The following is a 21,009-nucleotide window of genomic DNA, read 5'->3' as shown; positions in this document are numbered from 1 at the left end:
TCGTTCTGTTTCTCACTTTTTCACTTTTGTCTGCGTTTTGATGTTCAGTTCATAGGAATGTTTTACAATAAGAAAAGTTTTGGATATATAATGTTTTAAATAAATAGATGAAAACTCAACTCTACAGAACATGATGATGCTTTTACATTTAGGCTGCATGTAGAGTTGAAGATATTAAGTGCATTCCTTCCTGGTCTGACAAGACCAGTGTGTCATCTTATTTTAAAGTATGTTCAAAAATTGGACACAAGCATCACACAGTCCATCTTCAGTTGTTTTTTTTGTTTTTTTTTTTCTACTTTGGCAAATATTTAATTTACAGCTTCCAGGCCTTAAAAAGGGACAAGATTCTATAAAGCTTAAAACTGCTCACAGGAGTGAGGTGTGTGACATTTAGATTTTTGATTGTCACAATGATCAGCACCTCTCTGTAGTCCTTGATGCTTTATATCTTTTACAACAATAATTATAAAGTCTGTTTTTACTTAAATAAAATAATCTATGTTCCGTGTCGCACCCAGAACAAGCTTCTTTATAGGAGACATTGTTGCAGGCAACTGCGATTTCTGAAGGAAGGAAACAAAATGTGTTGTGAAAAGGGCCTGGAAAACAAGGCAGACCTCCAGCCAGTTAGCAGAAGAGTTCCCAGCTGAACCTCAGAGGCATCAGGAAGTGGGAACTTACAGGTAACTGCAAAGCCACAAAAAGACATCAGCTCAGCTGTGGAATGTACAATAAGTTGTTTAACGTGTTATTCATGTTTATTCTAACTTCCCTCATAAGCCCAATTTCAGATGTTTGTAATAAGAGTAGAAAATCCAGTTTTAAGGTCATGTTAAAGTAGCTGTGCAGGATATGAAGATGGAAACATTCAAAACCTTTAAATTCCAAACATCTGAAACATCTTTTTGTTTTCAACATTAGGAAAAGCCCTAACAAAGATGACCCAGTGTGAAACCTTTTCACCTTTTATTTTTCATTCCCACACACATCCTCACACACAGGCACACATGCATACACACACGCTGTCTCACACAGAAATGTAACACTTAGTGGTAGAACGTTGGTGTGTGTGTGCATTGTTCACACACACGCTCTCTTAGCGTGCAGCATCTCGATGAGCAGGTTGTTGCAGGTCACCTCTCCGTTCAGGTGCTTGAAGCACAGGTAGTCCTCAGCCTGTGTGCTGAGGGAGCGCAGGTCAGGCAGCTGGACCACCAGCTGGCTGAACTTCTCCTGAAACTGAGGATAGGTGGACAGGATGTACTCCAGCAGAGCCCCGTTCACCTGCTCCTGCACACCCTCAACAAAGGCCTGGTTCTCCAGCAGCTTTACGTCTGTAGAGACACAGAGGACAAATGGAACTCAGTGGAAGTTCTGAGAGATGAATAGTATCATATAGTGCTGTCAATCAATTCAGAAATTGAATTTGATTAATCATACTGGAGCACTCTGATTAATCACTATGCCTAAATTTGAGAGTTGAAATATAAATATACACCCAATTTTGCTTACTACAGGAATAGTGCTTCGGACACGCCTCTCTTTTTGCTGCACTCCAACAGATTCATTTGCTACATGTAATATTAATGTGTTAAAATTTTCAGATTAATTGCCTGCATTGACATGTTTACATTGACAACCAAAGTATTATATTAATCAAATTAATCTAAAATTGATTTGACAGTTAATTTTATATAAATAGAAACATTGGCAATTAGAATAGTTACAAGAATCTATGGGCAGAGATTAAGACATCACTTTTATTGGACTATCAGTAAGAAAAGTAAGAATTACTGTATTTACATTAAGCAGGAAGACAGATATAAATCTGTGTGCACCAAATGTCTGTGTCCCTGCGGGATAACATTGTGGTCGATATAATTTGTGTGTATTTGTCTGACTTAAAGTCCAGTAAGATAAACCCACCTTCACCAAATCCAATTCAAATAAATATTCTGTTTAAACTGTGACATTGTTACAGTTTGGGCCAGCATGCAGACCATGCAGGTATCCTAGTAACAGTTTAAGCTTTAATCAGTTAAGCATTTTATGTCATAAAAGCATATAATTTCTCAGTGTGTGTGTGTGTGTGCGTGTGCGTGTGCGTGCGTGTGTGTGTGTGTGTGAGACAATAGCCTTGCCCTGCAGCTGAATAGCATTCAGCATCAGCTGAGCCCATCTCAGAGAATCCATTCACACAGTAATTAAATGTTTTGAATCCATGCTCTGAATCATCTTTTCAAACTGCTTAAGGGCAATTAAATTACCCCCAACAAATCTGACTCTGAGGATGAGGGAGAGCAAGAGCGTGAGCAAAGAAGCTGCTGGCAAAGACAGCAAATATTTTCTGTGTATAACGAGTGCTCTCCCTGTTCAAAAGCTCTTTGTTCCCTGTTTTGCCAGCACTGAACAGGAAACACTTCTGGGAATCTGGCGAGCCACATCTATGCTCTCTCCATCTGCACAAGCCACTACATGAATGTCAGTCTTACTATCAAATGATAGACCCATCCATTACTCTTCTTTTGAATGCCATTAGTGGACAATGGATAAGGTTGCTTTTGTTAATATTTGCTTTTGTCAAGCTTAGAAATTTAATTAAGTGAATTTATTGTGGGGAGAGAGGCCATGTTGGAAAACACTTAGATTAATAGGAAGCACAGATTATCTGCATTTGTGACATTTTTTCATTAGGATGTCAGTGTTGCTATTCAAATGCTGCATCTGTACGGCAATGTCGACCCAAGAACTCGACGGATTTGCATCAGGCATTTTTCTTGAATTCATCATCTCTACACAGGCCTTTTATAGTCATATGCAGAACAAGAAAATCCTCAATAAATATGAATGTCCTGATTTCAATAATCAGGACACACATAACTAATATTATGATGTATCTCTTGCTGAACATGACCTATGCTTATTCCAGTGAAGAAAGGTGATCTAGAGGGTGACTTACTGGGATTGAACAGAAGGAGGAACTTGAGACAGGCCATCTCCCTGCGGTCCACCTGCAGCACCCGCAGCCTCGCCGCAAGCTCCTGACCTCTCTGGACCAGACTGGAAAGAGTTGTCTCTCCTTGTGACAAAATTGAGGACATTTCAATCTGCAAGAATATGGAGAAAGGAATTTTTTTTTGTTATTAGCTCATTTTCATGTTTTTGTGCACCTGAGCTTTTGTTGGGACTCATCTATAGAAAAGCCCTTACAAGCGAAATCTGAAGTAGGCTTGTCAACGCAACAAATTTGGCTGTACGATAAAATGTCCCAGTAATTATTGCGATAAACAATAATATTGTTGTTTTGAGACCATTTTCATGTAATATATTCATAATGGCATATCAATATATTAGATTTTACTCTCATAAAGTCTAATAAACTGTAATCCAGTAAAGAATATCAAGCTCTGTACATAGAAGATATTTTAAATATCCAAAATAAAACATAACAATGAAAAACTATAAACAAAACGGAAATAAAATTTACTTAGAACCAAAATAATGGATGAAATGGATTATGAAGTCTCTGTAAAGAAAACTGCCCTTCAAAAAATATTCAGTGTCAGAATGGAAATTATTATGCAAATTTTAATGTATCATGCAATTCATTGATTATGATATTTATATGGCTTTATCTAAACTGCTATTTAGAAAAACTTTAGAAGTTCATGCTGGAACCTTTTGTGTTTTTATAGTAAATCAATAATTGTTTTTCCATAACCGAAATTTGTGTAGTTTTTATGTTTTGTACAGGATATGTTGCATGTAAACCATTTCAACAGTACTGAGAATTTTAGATTTTTTTTTTTTTTTTAACAGAAATATTTTTAAATATACTCATGAAACATACTCAAGTTATTTTTGTATAATTTTCACTGATCAAGAAAGCATACAATGAAAATATGATTCTAATATTTTGGTAATTCCTACTCGAGAACAGTAATTATAGTTAAATTGGCTCAGTATCTGCTGTGTGTCATACAACTATGACAGTTGATCTCAATGGACCATCAAATGGAATCTGATGAATATATAGTGTGCACAGAAACAACATTCTTGGCCATCACATTGCTTATTAGAAAAGTATGTTTCTAGCAATATAATTAACAGCTTAATTTATGGATGAATTGATACAAAGTCAATTACAGTCAGTAGGAAAATGGGCAAAATGTGAGAATCAGGCTAAAAACAACAGGAGAGAATCTGTAAAACAGGCCGTAGGTCAGAAGTAAATGATATACATCATACAATTTTAGATGAACTTTTATGCTCATTGCTGTTTGTAGATATTGTTCTGAAGACTTTACATTGTGGCTGATCTGGCTGACAAATCTGAAAGCAGCTTCAGACTGAATTCTCAGACAGTTCTAATTACAGTCCTTTTGTTTAACAACTGATGGAAGAAGAAGCTGTACAGGGTGAGTATCCCTTTAACGTCCCACCATGTCACTGGTTAGAACTTCCTTACTTCTAGTTCTGGTGTGAACTGTGTTCCTTTTTCAGTGAATGATTCATAATGGTAAAGTGAGTTGATTCTCTGTATAACTAGAGCAAAACTGTATCATTTCTGTCCATGTAATACCTAAAACTTAATTTTTCTTGGCATCATTACAAGTTAAATCCTAAATTATTAGAAACTTTTTAAACTACTTTTTAAAACTACAAACAGAGATTTTGTGTCCCAATCTCCATTTGGAACACTAATATTCCACAGTATTATTAGAATCTGCAAAATTTTATAATTGCTGCACCTATCTATTTAATTGCTTTGATTCTGTCTTTTTATTTTACTTACTTAGTTTTTTTGTTTGTTTTGCTTTTGTAATTCATCAATTAGTGTATACAGAACAAACACTACAGACTAATAAGAAGAGGTATTGATCTACCTCTTTTTGTTCTGAATAAAAGAATAAATAACAAAAATTCAATAAACAAGCAAACAACAACAAAAACAACATAAAAATGCTTAGAAACTTTTCTTTTAGTTAAATCAAGCATGTAGTATAATGCTGCTGCTGCTGCTGCTGCTGCTGCTGCTGCTGCAGTGCAGTTGTCACTGAAGTGCTGTTAAACCTTAGTAAGTGAGGCAGACGGTTTATGTGCTGGTGGGAAGTTGAGCGAGGGAGTGTTACCTCCTGGCCAGTCACCAGCAGGATACTGTCTTCCTTTCCATGTTGAACTTGTCTGAAAATGTGATCCAGGACCAGGAGTTCTGACCAGCAGTTGTGAAGCAGCTTCATTTGATCTCCCACCTTCAGAAAATAGAGGAGAGGGGGGGCAAACATCATAAGAGACTGTGGCTTCATTTTAAGCAACTCAGTATGTCTCTCTTTTAAATCCTATTCTATAAAATCCCATAAAGAATCCTAACTTTATGGTGAAGTTATTTTCCTTTATTTTCTGTCATTACAGAAAACACTTCAACATGCGGCTGTAAAAATCTGGGAAAACTTCCACAGAGGCAGGCGATCATAAAGCAGTGAAATAGAGGTGGTACTTGTGTGTGTTGTCCCATGTTGTGTATTTACGAGCACATCTTTGACCTCTTCAACCTGCTAACCCTAACAGTCCCACCTTGAACAGTCACATCTGTTCTGTTCTGTTTGGGGGGGATGAGTGTGTGTTCGTAGATTAACCTTACCCCACCGCAGTATTGACAGTAAAGTGAAGGACACGGCAGACAGTAATTCTGCAGTCGCAGCTGCTAATAGGCCCAGACACACATTTATCTGACACAAGCTGACAGAATTACTGTTCATCTGAATGAAACTATATATCAGTGGCAGTGAAGACGGTCCAATCTTCTGTGCTGCACTCATCTAGGCCGGTGAAGTGGTGGGGGTCTGCATGTGCGGTGATAAAAGGAAGGGGTTAAGGAAGCAAGAGGTCTTGGTGACCTCCTGTGCTTCCTCTCCAAAAGGAGTTGGAGGCAGCAGCCAAAGACATACTTGGAAAAAAAAACCCTCAAACATACAAGAAGCAGGGTTCAGAAGGGTTTCATTTTGTTCCCCACAGGAAATGTTGTTTTTCTGAATCTCCATGTTTGATCCATGTTAAACTGGATTCAAATACATATCAAATAGCCTACCGATCAAGTGGCATGATTTACTATTTAGACACACAATATTTTATAAAACACTTTCTCAGGAAAATATGTCTGATTTATGTCTCTTTAAGAAGCTCCTGCTCTTTCTGACACTGCCATCACCAAGTCCACAGTAAAAAAAAAAAAAAAAAACTCCTCCATTTTGCTGTTTCTAGCTCTTCTTAGGAGCATTGATTTGAGAAGACGTTCCTATGATGAGTTCAGCAAATGCATGGTTCCTCCAGGCATTTGCTAATTGCTGCTGGCTAGGCTGGAGGAGCTAATTGTTGGCGTCGTGGGGGAGGGGTACTCTGTGAGGTGGAACCTTGGAAGCTGCAGCTGCAAGGAGGATCTGTGTGGAAAAGGCAGCGCACGGTGACAACAAGCGTTAAGGCACCTCCAAATGGTTGCCACAGGAGATTAAAAGAAAGAATCAAAGCAACACTCCAGGTGAGTTTTTGCTGAGGGAATAACATTATAATATAATGTAAAGCTAAAAGAAGCTGATATTACATAATACCCTTCAAACTAATTTCTGCCTGCAAAAATAAATATGACAAATACTAACGTTTGTCAGAATGATCATACGTTTTCATTCTTACTTTTAGAACAAGATGTTCCTTTAAGACTTTAAAATGCATTTTGTCTTAACTGGGATTCTGCAGCAGACTGCATTTTCTAAAAGAGCTGAAATGAACAGCATGCTCACATAATTTTGTAGAGAAGTGGAGGAGGTTGTGTTGATATGCTGCAGCCAGCCACATCATGGCTAAAAAGCTAGCCCTGCAGAGACAGTGAGTGGAGCTGAAGGGGTCACTGAGGTGTTTCTACCCTCTGCCCAGGAGGTGTTTCAGGGCTGCAGCAAGAACAGCACTCCAAATATCACCAAAGACTACTCACACACTCCCATCCACTTTTTTGAAGTGATGCCAACAGTACTGTATAATCAAAAGCAGATTCAACTCAGCGATACACAGCTTTCAGCCTTCAACTGTTAAAATGCTCAACTGCGGTTCAGACTACAAGGCTCAACGTTATTGCTCTTGTTTCATAGGTTTTATCTGTTTGGAGTTTGGGAGGGTTCAATTATAAAATATAAATAAATTTAAAGAATCATGTTATATCTATAAAAAACACTCATATTTTGCACAAATATACACAATAGATACACAGTATAGATAATATATATATATATATATATATATATATATATATATATATATATATATATATATATATATATATATATATATATATATTAAATGAGCTAAATCCCTTTGAGTGATTTATTGTTTTTCTCTTTCTACCAAAAACTGGATGATAAATATCTGCAGTCTGATGCTTTGGTTTCAACTAGGCTTTTTTTGAAGGATATTTTTGTTTGCAGAGACTTTATAATTAATTTTATTTGTTCATCCTGTTATTTTGTTTATTTATTCTGGATATTTAAAATGTCTTCCAGTTCCAATGTTAAATGATCATTATAATTTAAAGTTTATTTATCTTTGAGAATGTAGTCTTGCATTATTATGCCATTACCATTATGTTACTTGCAGAGAGTTTCAAAATAACAATATTATTTTTTACCACAATAACTTCTGGGATAATTTATCATCCAGTAAAATGTTGCTATAGTGATGGGCCCAGGTACCCATTCTCTTGTATCTCTCATCTTGTTTCTGTTGATATTGCTGTACTGGTGAGTGCAATGCTGCAAGAGAGTTGCGATGTTTCATCATATATTGAGTTATGCAAACAAAATCTATGTGTTATAGTAAAAATGCAGTGTGTCATTAAAGGGTAAGTACATAAAGCTAAGTCCGGTAACCTGTGTAATAAACAACCAACCTTATCTCCTCAGACATCATTCTGGTGGAGCAGGTGATCCTAAGGCCAGTCAGTAAGGACAGACAAACAGCACCACTGAGGAACTGCAGCAAAAAGTAGTTTCCATTTTGCAAACTATTTAACAATGTAGGCAAGCACGAAGTAAAGCTGCAGTGAGAGCTCACATTCCCCCGTTATCATCTGCATGGAATGTAATTATCCAGCCCAGGGAAAAAAGTCATTTCAACAGGCTCTTCTTGGTAAAATAGACACAGCTTTATTCTCACAGTTTTGACCATCAACTGTGCATAAAAGCAGCCTGGCTCTCAACAGACACGCCTTACTGGGGTTTAAAAGAAGGTTCCGAGTGAGCAAAACTTTTACTCATTTTTTTAATCTACAAAACATTTCTAAATTTAAAGATAATAAGCAAACAAGGAAAGTGTGGCTATCACTGCAATAAGAAAAAAGAAAAAATAAATTATGGGTCCTAAGTGCTTAATATATCTGCAGTGAGGAATAGTATTTTATTGGAAGGTTCCAATTCCATCTAACCTCAGATCATTAAACAACTAAGTCTATCAATTTAACCTTAACTTTTTAATTTGTCACCTGTGTACAATTATAGATTCTCCTGCTCTTAGTAATATCCTTTGTTGTCCATGGCAGAACATACACAGGATCTAATCTCTTGTGTCAAAGTCACGCTGAGGGCATGAAGGTATCATTAGTATAATTATTATAATAGTATTTTATCATAAACCAGATAAAGACGACTGTGACTGATTTAGTAGCACCAGAATCTGTCTTCCAGAGATAATCACTGCAGATACACTGCAAACACAACAATGGAGCACAAATCAGGCAACAGCAGACAACTTAGGCCTTAGATTAAAGAGACTCATACTTACAAAGCATTATGTCAAAACTCTGCATCATGCTTCAGTAGCGTGGGACAGGAGATGTGAAATTACAGTACAGTAAATACACAGGAGAGTACATTTGATAAAACATTATACTGGTTTCTGATTAGCCACGGTGTTTCTTTCCCTGAATTTTAGCATGCAGGAAGACATCCCTTCAACACATTCACAACAAAGATACCTTGTGCAACAACTATCAGAAGGTGCAACAACTATCAGCCCCAACACAATGTGAACTTTGTTTCTGAGACAAGGAACACACAAAAGTTGCAACTAAACACTATAATCCCTGTGAGAGTACTGAGAAAATCACACTTCCATCAATGTTTTACTCCATTCTGGACATCTGGATTGAATAATTCATTATTTTATGTATGTATTTATTATCAGGTGAAAACTGTTGAGAAACTGAATAATGACGGTTTTACATATGTCGCTGTCAGCATCAATAAGAGACCTAGCTGATTTGTATGGTATAGTTGCTATAGAAACTAGATGTGGTTATTCCGAAAGAGTGGAACAGAGATTAAAAAAAAGAAGCGAAATTAAATAATTTTGCACACTGCTTTTCCCTCAAGAGTTCAAATCCTGTTTGCTTACATGTTCAGAAAAAAGGACACATTTAAACATCTAGCGCACATTTCCTTTCAACATCTATTATTTAAAAAAAACACACAAGCAATAAATAAACTAAAATTTAAGAGTAATAATCATGTGATCTCGCTAATATTAGATGAAGAAAACAAGCAAAGCTAAATAATCAAATAGCTTCAAGTTTTAAAAAAATGACTACTTCATTCTAACCTTCTCTCAGCCTTGTGTGTGTGTGTGTGTGTGTGTGTGTGCGTGTGCGTGTGGGTGTGTGCGTGTGTGTGTGTGTGTGTGTGTGAGATGATCCTGTGTTGAATGCTTGGTGTACATGCAGCGCTGCAGTTTGCTGACAGACTGCTCACAGAATACTTTTATCGTCCATATGTGGAAAATACCCCAGATCTGTAGATGCTGACCAAAACATGATGTATCACGTGGAGACCTGTATGTACCTTTGGGCAGCTGACATTTACTGTGTGCATATCTATATCCCCATACCATTACCTGTTTTTCTGTTTGTTGTTTCAGGTATTTTACCAATACACACTGTGACAGTATTTCAATGCATTTGTTAATTTTTTTTGTTCGTTTGATTTGTAAGATGCTTGTTTTTTAAAGAGAAGCTTTGTAATCTCCACATAAGAGTAGACAGGGCTGCAAGTGATCCACGTGTCCTGAATCAAACAGGGGTTCTGACAAATGACTCCAGTATCTGACTCCAAGGTAAACAAAAAAAGCAACATTTCAAAATAAAAAAAAACACACTTTAAGAATTATAATAACTGAATGGTATCATAGTGATTTTGATTCTGCAGACAGATTAAATCTTTCAAGGTTTGTAATACAGTCTGCAGCGTGAGCAATGGTGTTCCTACATGTTGAACATGAATGCATCATTTTGCATCATTAATTCAAGTGAACATGTACACATTTTCTCTCCAAGACAGGACCTGGGCAACTGCTGTGTGTGTGTTTGGGTATGTGTGCATGTGTGAGTGTGTGTGTGTGTGTGTGTGTGTGTGGGGGTGTGTGTGTGTGTGTGTGTGTGTATTGGTGCAGGCACACTCCAGCTGTTATGGACACACACAGCAGCTGTGTTTCCATTGGCTGTAAAATTGCACAAATTGAAATTAAAAAGATAAATTTGCTTAATGGAAACATGGCAGTTTAGAAAAGCCTCAAGCATTCCTCTAAAAGGTTTTCGCACTAGGATAAGGTGGCTTTTCACTTGTATCAAAATTAGTGTATTTTTCAAAACTGCAAAACACTTTGTTGGCATTACACGAGTCGTGATCAACAACCAGACGTTGCTAAGTGAAGAAAAGACAAAGATGACAGGAAGTGGCTGGAGGATGATGGCACGGCATGTTATTAATGGCTTATCATGTTAACAAACTTATTCACAGGTCATTTTAATGGTGTTTCTTATTTAATGAAAACACTACAAATGCTAAATTGTGTTTTTTCGACATTAGCAGAATATTGACAAAGCTGTGAGTACATTTGTGATGGAAACACAGCAGTTGTGTTGTTGAAGGCCCAGCTATGGAAAGATGACAGTTGGAAGGTCAATGATTATTTCTGGTGACAACAACAATAGTCTGGTAAAGACACAGTCAAGCAGAGTGACTATGAACTGCTTGTAAGGTGAAACAACAATATGGGAACCTGGTGAGAATAATCAGGAGAATGGAGAGAAGCCAGATGAGGGAGTAAACTAAGGCGCTAATAGAAGATGACCAATAACAATTACAACTGCAACCCAAAGACAATCCAAACACTTGATAACCAAAACACAAAGACCCTCAGATCATGATAGCCAGTCTTTGTGTTGACTTCTCTGTCCATGTTGAACTTGACTGAAAAGACTTCTCCTTCGCTTTACACTCTAACAATTTAAACTGAACTTTATTTATTTATTTATTCATTTATTTATTTGAAGTTTAACTTACCTCCTCACCAGAGTCGGGTTTAATCAGAAGATCAATCTTAAAATGTTTTTGAAATGTCTGCATTTACTTGGTCTGAAGGGACTGCCCTTCAGTCTAAATCTGAGACTCATTTTGATTTTTAACAATGAACAGAAACTAACTGTCAGCTAAGTTAGTAATGGAATATATACAGATTCAAAAACATGCCCTTTACTGAAAGGACAACACTCTCAGAGCAGATAATAAGCCAAAGCTGTATTTTATTTATATATATATATATATATGTATATATATATATATATATATATATATATATGTATATATATATATATATATATATATATATATATATATATATATATATATATATATATATATATATATATATATATATATATATATATATATATATACATATATATATATATATATATTGCATTTACTATAAAAAAATCCTTCTTTATCTGTTGATACATTTTATCTGAACTCATTAAGTAGTAGTATAGTATTAGCAGACAATTGTTCAAATTCTGCACATTAAATTAAGCACCTTTTCCAATCCAATTATTAATAAAAAAAAATTAAAAATCACCAGATCAGCTCTACACTATTGATGCTAAGTCGAGCAAAATGGGTTCAGCTTTTTAAATGTTGATGCTAGAAGGATTTTAATAGCTGCATTCTTTGCCACAAATGATCAAGAGTTCACTACAGGAATATTGTTATTGCATTTCATGCACTAGAAAGTTTATTTTCCTAATTTAAAAAAAAATGAAACAGTTGTTGTTGTTGTTATTTTTCATTGTCCTATAAAGTTCTATTTTATAAAAATGAGTTTAAGTGGTTAAATGAAATATTCACAGAATGTGCCAATTTGTTTTTTTTTAATCTAATTTATTGACTAATCGTCGATTTTGATTACTAAAATAATGGTTAACTGCAGCCCTATGTTAGATTTGTGTCTCTTCTAAATGAGGATAATTATCCTTTCTTGTCCCTGCTCTGGTGGTTTTGCCTAATCTGTCAGATATATAATCAAATCTATTAAATTGATTAGTGGTGGCTGTTGTGTAAGATAATATCTTGCTTACACACTCTTCACACAGCCATCAACATTAAAGATGAACTATTAATTTAGACAATCAGCTAATTCAGATTTAGCAGGAATTTGTGACTTTTGTGTTTATTTGTCCAAGGACAGCACAAAATTCACTCCTGACCGAGATCTCTAATTTTGGCACTAATGCTTGTGAAGGGCTTCCCCTGCCAGATAGTGATATTTAGAATTTCAGTAAATGTTTTATAGTGCATTTCTTTGCTAACAGTGTCAGTAGTAAATATGGATAAAAAGAACGGCGTTGCTACACTCACAGCTGCATAATTGCAGCAATTTGTCTGTAATAATACAGAAGAGTTGACAGATGCAGGACAAACGTCATTAAGAGGCATAAAAAGACCTGATCAGATCAATGCTAAAGCAGCTTCTTCTGAATTGAATACTCTTATTTTTTAGATGAAGTGCAAAATATAATAATAATAATAATAATAATAATAATAATAATAATCATAATAATAATAATAATAATAATAATCATAATAATAATAATCATAATAATAATAATAATAATAATCATAATCATAATCATAATAATAATAATAATAATAATAATAATAATAATAATAATAATAATAATGATAATAATGGTCTTACTTACCAAAAATACATTTATGGTAAATAAAGCACATTAGTATGCATTATTATAACATTACATTATAATGGCTATTGTGGTTGCAAATTACTTTAAATCAAGTAATATGTAATCTTTGCATTTCTTGTGTTCATTAATGATTATTGTGACTCATACCAAAAAATAAATAAAAAAATAAAGAGTGATTATTATGACATTGAATACAACAAAATATTTACATTCAATGTCTCTGCAGGCCCTACTTCTATCCCTTCATTTCTTGGTGTGCCCCTTGAAAATACTGAATTTTTGATGAGCTGGGAAGCCACCTCCCCCCCTTAACCACAGAAACATTTGGTACAGCAGGTTTAGTGGATGGGGTGTAAGGAAGAAAACAGCCTTAGGTTTTCCTCTTTTGATTACTATCTAAGAAATAAAACTCAAATTAATGAAGACAATCCACAATCATGGAGGGAGTTTCATAAAGTAATCATTTTTCTTCCTAAATATTCCTCTTTGACCTAAACATTACTTTTCTGTTTCTAAAATATAATCAACCAGCTCTTCAACATTTAGTTCAATGCATCTAGGAGTACACAATAATTTGTTTCAAGCAAGTACCCTGCATTGAAAGGAAAACGCAACATAACTTTGAAGTAGCAGAAAAGCAGAACATTCCTTTAAATTTTGTTAATTTATATAGTTTCAATTCACAACAATCTCATCAACAATGCACTTTACAACTGAAACAAAAATCTAATTTACTGTATATTCAGAAGAGCATATAGATTCAATCAAATCATACAGCAAATATGCTCTGAATGTCCCTGAAATGAGACCACTTGTTGCTGAGATAGCACAGAGCTTCACCAAGTCGCATCAAGGCCTACCCATAGTTCGACCATTTATTTAGCTGAGGACATCTGACCAGAGCAATAACTGCTGGTTGTCTACACTGGAAAGACCACATCATGACTCACGCAAGGTAAACTGATAGGTGGCATATTTCAATTAGACAGTCATAAATGTAGAACGACAGATCTGGAAAAGAAATTCAGCTGCTTTAAGGGATGTATGAGAGCTACTTCGCTCACCATCCTCACAAGGATGGAAATATTCCAACATTCTCCTACAACACAAGCTATTTGCTCCTCATAGTTGGTGCAATTTGCCTTTAAGGACTGAAATGGCAAACGTAATGCTGACTAGTCTGAACTTGGAGCAAAAGTTTCAGTGATCAGGGTTATAGTGGACAGTGTTGTTATTTTTCTGCATCCCTATGATTGGCACTAAATACTAATTATGTTTTTTTGTGTTCACTAATTTTGTAATTTCTTTTTTTTTTTTTTTTACCAATTATCAAAATGTAATTTTATAAAGTTAGAGCACATCTTCCTCACCACAAAACCCTTCACATCACTACCAACTCTCACTCAATTTTATTTCTTTTTAGAAAAGCCAATCTAATGTGACCATGATGTTCTCAGAGTTTTAATGGAATTAAATTGTAATATTGAAAAAGTTAATTGAAATTTTACAAAAATTTGACGTGTCGTCTCCTGAGTAGAAATAAGTATTGATGTGTCCTTTTTAATTATGCATTGCCAAATGTTTGTTCATATTAGCTGTTGTCGGGAGGCTTTTTCAAAAGTTGTGTTGGATGTAATTTATAGTGAATGGTCCATTAGGGAAAAACTATGGATTTGAAAATCCTAAATTAAATAAAATGTACAAAACACAAAAATAATCAAACTGCATAATAGCACACTAAATTATAAAGTATTTTCCAATGTAAGACACAGTACCACTGCGATAACCACCACCACTTCTTGCCAACAAACACAAACTTGAAGAAGTCAACAGAAAAAGAATGAAAATGTCAAACTGGACCAAAGACTTTTTTGAAAACCAGTCAAATCTGTATTGTGACATCTTTGTGTATTTGTAAAGATCAACCTTATACAGTCTTCTCTGTTTTAATTGAGTGCAAGTATGCTTGTGAAATGCTGAAGACTCACCCTCAACTCCTTGAAGAAGATGCAACTCCGAGCCCATTCCACGATGGAGAAGAGGGTCTGATCCGCCATGCGGCACATCAGGCTGAAGGTGCTGGGCTTGTCAATCCGGCCCCTGCCGCTCTGCTCCTGCTGCAGGTGAGCCACAATCTTGTTCTGCACCACCAACTCGTCTGGGTCGCAGCGGAGCAGCTCCAGCACCAGGGGTGGCAGGCTGGGTGGCTGTGGAGAGGCTGAAGGGTAGACCTCTGGGTAGGGGTATCCTGTGATGGACTCAGGGGAGCTGGTGTAGTCTGGGCACTCAGCTTTAATTGCCCTGTTGGGGAATGCCGTGTACTGGTACTGGGGAGTCAGGGGCACATGGGACTGCATGGCCATGCCCAGTGATGTAGGTCCATAGAGGTTGGCCTCGTAGTCTGTAGAGGTGATCGAGCTCGGGGTGGATGGCAGAAGACTTTTAGAGATGGTGGGCAGAGCATGTAAGGGGCCAGTAAAGCTGTAGTCAGTCTGCAGAGGGGAGGCTGGTGGGGGGGCCGAGGTCTCCAGCTTGAACCCGTTGGATCGTATCAAAGCCTTTTTCTGCTGCTTCAAGGCCCTGTCTCTCTTGTACATGGGGCCAAACTTGTTCCTCCCCCCACGCATGCGATCTGCACGCACAGCTATCACACAACACACAATAGGTGAAAATGGAGTTCCAGGTAAAACCATTTTTCTGACACACAGTTTTTGTAAAAGAAGAGCTTTTAAAGCTCAGCTGGAGCCAACAAGAACAAGCTAACTGAAAGCTCTTGTTTCAGCTACATCTAGAGTTATTCTCATGGAGTAAACGACAGACATGATGGTCTTCCTCACTTCCCTTTTAGGGATAAGAAGAATCCCCTTAGAGTCTGTGAGCAGCTCTACTCCTTCTTCCCTGGGGAGTCTCCAGAGTTTTATCAGTAAGTAAAAGAATGTGTGTGTGTTTTTTTTTTTTTTTGTTTTTTGTTTTTTCTGCTACGGAAGCAGGTGCTTTCCTTTGGACTGCTGTCTGGGAATTAATCTCATCCAATGTGTGTGTGGGTGTGTATGTGTGTGTGTGAAGGATATAACTAAAGCCACCAGGCAACAAGAAGGAAATAATTTAGGTCACAAGACCACATAGCTAAAATTAATTCAAAATAACACAAAACTGGACGATGGCACTATACCGGAGTTATTGTTGTAATTGTATTACTCTAATAATACATAGTAAGAATAGGAACATAATTTTCTTTTCTTTTTAAATGTATTATTATTATTATCATTATTATTATTATTAATTTATTTATTTTTCTATTATTATTATTATTATTATTATTATTATTATTATTATTATTATTATTATTATTATTATTATTATTATTATTATTGAAGGCAGTAAATATGAACATACCCTCAAGGCGCATCCCGACGTTGAGGCATTTTTGGAAGCGGCAGAACGGACACCTCTTCCGCTGGGTCTTGTCTATCTTACACTCCTGGTTTTCCGCACATGTGTACCTCTTGTTGTTCTGCACCGTCCGCTTGAAGAAGCCCTGAACACAGACGGAACACGAGAATGAAAAGACGAGACGGCAGAAAAAAAATAAAGCACTGGGCCCGACCAGCATGTCAGCTGCGGTCAAAAAAATAGCTCCACATATTAAGCGTTCCAGCCGTTTTTTTTTGTTTTTTTTCTTTTGTTTTGGTTTGTTGTGTGTTTTTTTGTTTGTTTTTTTTTTTCGTTTACTTTAAAGCAAAATTGGTTAATTAATAAACAAGACGAAGTAGCAGTTTAAAGAAAATGTATTTAGAGTGTAAAGGAGACCGAGGGGGTCATGTTTCATTATATTAGTCTTCAGTGAATCTGAACGACCATTTAGACCCAGCTCAGTGCGGACCGGGCCGCGGCTGTAGAGCTGTCCTACCTTGCAGCTTTCGCAGGTGAGCAGACCGTAGTGGTATCCAGACACTTTGTCTCCGCACACAGGACACAGCTCTTCCAGGTCATCATCGTATGTGTATTCCATCACCTTCAAAGTCACGCCTGGATTACCGCAAGCACACAAAACTGTAGCGTTATTTTTTACTATATTTTTTTTCCACCTAATTCAAGGATCTGGGTTGGCTTTCAATATTCGGCTTATAATTTTTAACACAAGTTAAAAAAAAAATACCATAAATCAAGACACTTAATTCATAATTTAAATCGGTTGTAATATTTTTTTTAGAACTTCATGCACACCTACTGTGCTTTTAAATGTTGCGCAATTACAGCATTTTTTTCTATTTATTTAATTTTTAGGAAGACTAATCTATTTTCTATTACTAATAATATTTTAAATAATGCAAGCAGACTGTAAACATGGTCATTTCGATGGAGATTTTTCGACCCTATGGCTGCAGATCCTACGCAGTTATTTAATATAGCCTGCAAATTGTTCTTTGTTGTCAAACAGATTTTTAGCTATTATGACGGTTCTACAAATTTTCAAGAAACATATAGTTTATCACTGGGGCTAAATTAAGACTTTACATTTTAGAAAACATTCGTTCTTTTCACGTAATTAACATAGCGGCTCAAACAAGACATCTTTTTTCCCCACAAGTTTCCGCCTGTATACGTCTCAGATTTAGCCAGGCTGTGTCTCCCGCTCGGTATCCGGGCCAGCGCAGCGGGAACAGCCGTGTGTTAACGGTACACACCAAAGACAATATGACAGATTAAAAAAATAAAAATAAGTAAAAAAAAAAAAAACAACAACAACAACAATAGGCCAAGCTAAGCCAGCTAAGTGAAATAAATTGCAGCAGAAATGGGACTAAACAAGAGCAGCTAAGCAGGTGGACCAACAGTCGGTACCGGAGAGCACGAGCTCTACATGGCGGACAAGAGGAGCTTCAAAAAGAGATGCTGCTCGGCTTCAGTGGCACGGTTTGAGAAATTATTAAGATAAACCAGTAGACTTCCTCTCATTATTACTATCATTATTATTACTATCATTATTATTACTATTATTGTTGTCGTTGTTATTGGTAGTAGTAGTATTAATTATAAAGTGATGCTCAGAGCTTTATATGCAATATTCTTAAGTGATTTTTTATTATTTAATTCTATTCTTTCTATCCAAACATAACTATTAATATGCATTTTACTACATCCCTTCTTTACTCACTTTACTTACTAAGTTTGTCATGTGCATTCTGATAATTAATTTACTTTTTTGATGCTATTCTAGAATAGGACAAAAGATCATTTCCGTCATTATAATTCATCATGTTAATACAATATCTATCTATCTATCTATCTATCTATCTATCTATCTATCTATCTATCTATCTATCTATCTATCTATCTATCTATCTTATTGTTTAGCTATTTTTTTATTTTAGAATAATTTTTCATAATTGTTTTAACAATTATATTCTACCCAGTCAGATCCTTAATTCTGAAAATTCCAATACTTTGTTAATTTCATTTTTGAATTATTTTCCACTTTGTGTGTGGAAAAAAAAATGCTATAATATATATAAAAAACGATATGAGCAATTTTAATTAAAGAATAGGAGTCGTTGCTCCTATATTAGCCTGTCTGGCTGATGTATTGAGTTCTTAACTGGGACAGTAACCGAACAGGAACACACTCCATCAAATTGATGGCAGCCGGTGTAGAACATGCAGAGCAGGATATGGTCTTACCGTGAGCCTTGTCTCCCAGCATCTGAGCTACAGACAGCCGCCAGTCACAGAAGATTGTCTAATTAAACCAAAGACTGAATGTACTGTGTGCTGCTGCAGCCTCGCATAGGCTGCTTAGGGGGGAAAAAGACCAAGATAACTCCAGGTGGACTCTGTCTAAACCTTTGCTGCTTTTGGAGCCGGTGTGTCCAACTGTAGTCTGTATGTGCGCCGATGATCATTAACGAACACAGAGTGAAACTCCTTGGCTCTGATCGCTCTTTACTGCCCTTCCCTTATGGCCAAAGTTAAGTTCCTTTGCTGCCATTGGCTAACGTGGTGTCACGTGACGGATGTTCGCTGCCTCCTCAGAGAAAAATGCCTGGACAGGAGGAGCGGAGCGGTGCAGACGGAGGAGTCACTCTCTCCATGCACACGTTAGGCTGTTGTCAGGCAGGCTTTTAACTGAGGGAATTAGCAGTCAAATTAGATGGTACAGTGTAGAATAATAATAATAATAATAATAATAATAATAATAATAATAATAATAGTAGTAGTAGTAGTAGTAGTAGTAGCAGTAGTAATAGTACTAATAATAATAATAATTTTTTTGTACAAACTATTGATTGATACACTATAGGCCAATTCAGGCCTATAGTGTGTGTGTGTGTGTGTGTGTGTGTGTGTGTGTGTGTGTGTGTGTGTGTGTGTGTGTGTGTGTGTGTGTGTGTGTGTGTGTGTGTGTGTGTGTTTCTTAACTCATTAAAACAATGGCGGCCTTATGTTTGTTTCTATATTTATCTGCACTGTAGATCACTACATGTACATGGAACAGATTAATAATAATTGACTCTGACCGGACATTTTGCTTGGTAAGCGCGACTGATAGTTAAAGTGCCTATTGTTAGCTGAAGCAGGATGCAGCGTCAGGCCGCTGAGGGTCACTGCATGGAAACATGAACAAAGCAGTTCGGTCCTCAGCTCTTCAGATACCGTAGTGTTGTTGCTGATGAGAAGCGGAGGTGGAGGAGGAGGAGTGGGGGGGCGGGGGCGGGCTAAATTTAAAGACTGATTTTCTGCGTGATCTCTGGAAGATTAAGATTTCTTTGTACTACAGTCTTTATTTTATTTTGATAATGTTCCTTTAATTGTTTATTATTATTATTATTATTATTATTATTATTATTATTATTATTATTATTATTATTATTATTATTATTATTATTATTATTTGCTTTAGCAGGCCTTAAAAATCTTTATTCAACAAGACCAAAAATCTCAGTGGTCTGACTAGTTGATCCCTAAAATTGTAACTTAGTCAAATTAAGACATGACAGATATTTACTCATAGCGCAATAATTATTTAAAGCAATTAGACTGTTTTTTTTTATTTTTATTAAGACCTCTGGTGGTTTGTTGAAGGCACGCGATCTCAATGGGGCTCCCCCTAGTGGTGAGACAAGCTGGAATCACTGAAGATTTCTGATGAGGATGTTGTTCTACTGCCCATTTAAAGCTGAGTAAATATGTGAACAGATGTATTTAAAAAGTGACTGGATATAATAGATGGATACGAGATGAACTGATCAGAATAGATGTGACGAATTGATTCTGATAGCTAGGGTCAAAGGGCAATCAAGAATCTCTTGGGATGATTTCCAAAATAAGGGAGACATAGGATTGTAACATGGGGAGTGTTGTGACGCCATTCCACCACTTTTAGGGAACAGATAGAAGTCACGTGATTCTTTCAATATTTAGCTACTCCTGCATTACATGGTGGATGTCAGTGCAGAAGGTTTGTGTGTTCCAATTTTAATGAGAAAAAAAATGATTTAGAGATAAGAAAGTAATTTTTTGACCAAAGGTAAATTTCGTTTGGTACTTACACCATTGGAGCTACAATCACGAGTGTGAGCTGAAAATGTAACTTTTCAATCCTCAGATTTTCAGCTGAGGATTTAATTTTCCTCAGCTAATTTCAAAGCACAGTTAGCTACTACAGCTAATACAATTAGCTGCACTATGGCTGACAGAAGTATGGTGGGTTGTAGACCAGTAGGCCTGTCACAATAAGCAATAAATCCATTAATCGCTTGATAAATTAAAACACCTCAGTAATTTCCATTTGCATGATTTATCATTTTTCTCATTTCTCTCTCTTTCTACCAAAAACTGGATGTCAAGAGGCTTCAGCCCATTTTTTGACAATTGTGTTTACACAGATTTACATAGATTCCCTTCAGCATTCTTGTCATTCTTAACATGGC

The 21,009-nt window shown here is 36.2% G+C and overlaps 1 protein-coding gene across 1 annotated transcript; it reads right to left on the bottom strand.

The window, feature by feature from the left end:
- Positions 1-299: 299 nt before the first annotated feature.
- On the bottom strand, positions 300-19,145 carry LOC106926342 (nuclear receptor subfamily 5 group A member 2). Its single transcript, XM_015001185.2, has 7 exons — positions 18,761-19,145; positions 16,989-17,107; positions 16,475-16,616; positions 15,067-15,722; positions 5,136-5,255; positions 2,963-3,110; positions 300-1,337 (listed from the first exon to the last, which is right to left on the bottom strand). The coding sequence occupies exons 1-7, from the start codon at positions 18,780-18,782 to the stop codon at positions 1,084-1,086; spliced, it is 1,461 nt and encodes a 486-aa protein (XP_014856671.2). The 5' UTR covers positions 18,783-19,145; the 3' UTR covers positions 300-1,083.
- Between the last annotated feature and the right edge of the window lie 1,864 nt (positions 19,146-21,009).

Source organism: Poecilia mexicana, unplaced genomic scaffold, assembly GCF_051168715.1.
Source record: "Poecilia mexicana isolate PSO_F unplaced genomic scaffold, ASM5116871v1 scaffold_9, whole genome shotgun sequence".
Classification (NCBI taxonomy): Eukaryota; Metazoa; Chordata; class Actinopteri; order Cyprinodontiformes; family Poeciliidae; genus Poecilia; species Poecilia mexicana.
The sequence above is the reverse complement of the archived record's forward strand: the minus strand, read 5'-3'. Positions and strand labels throughout refer to the sequence as shown.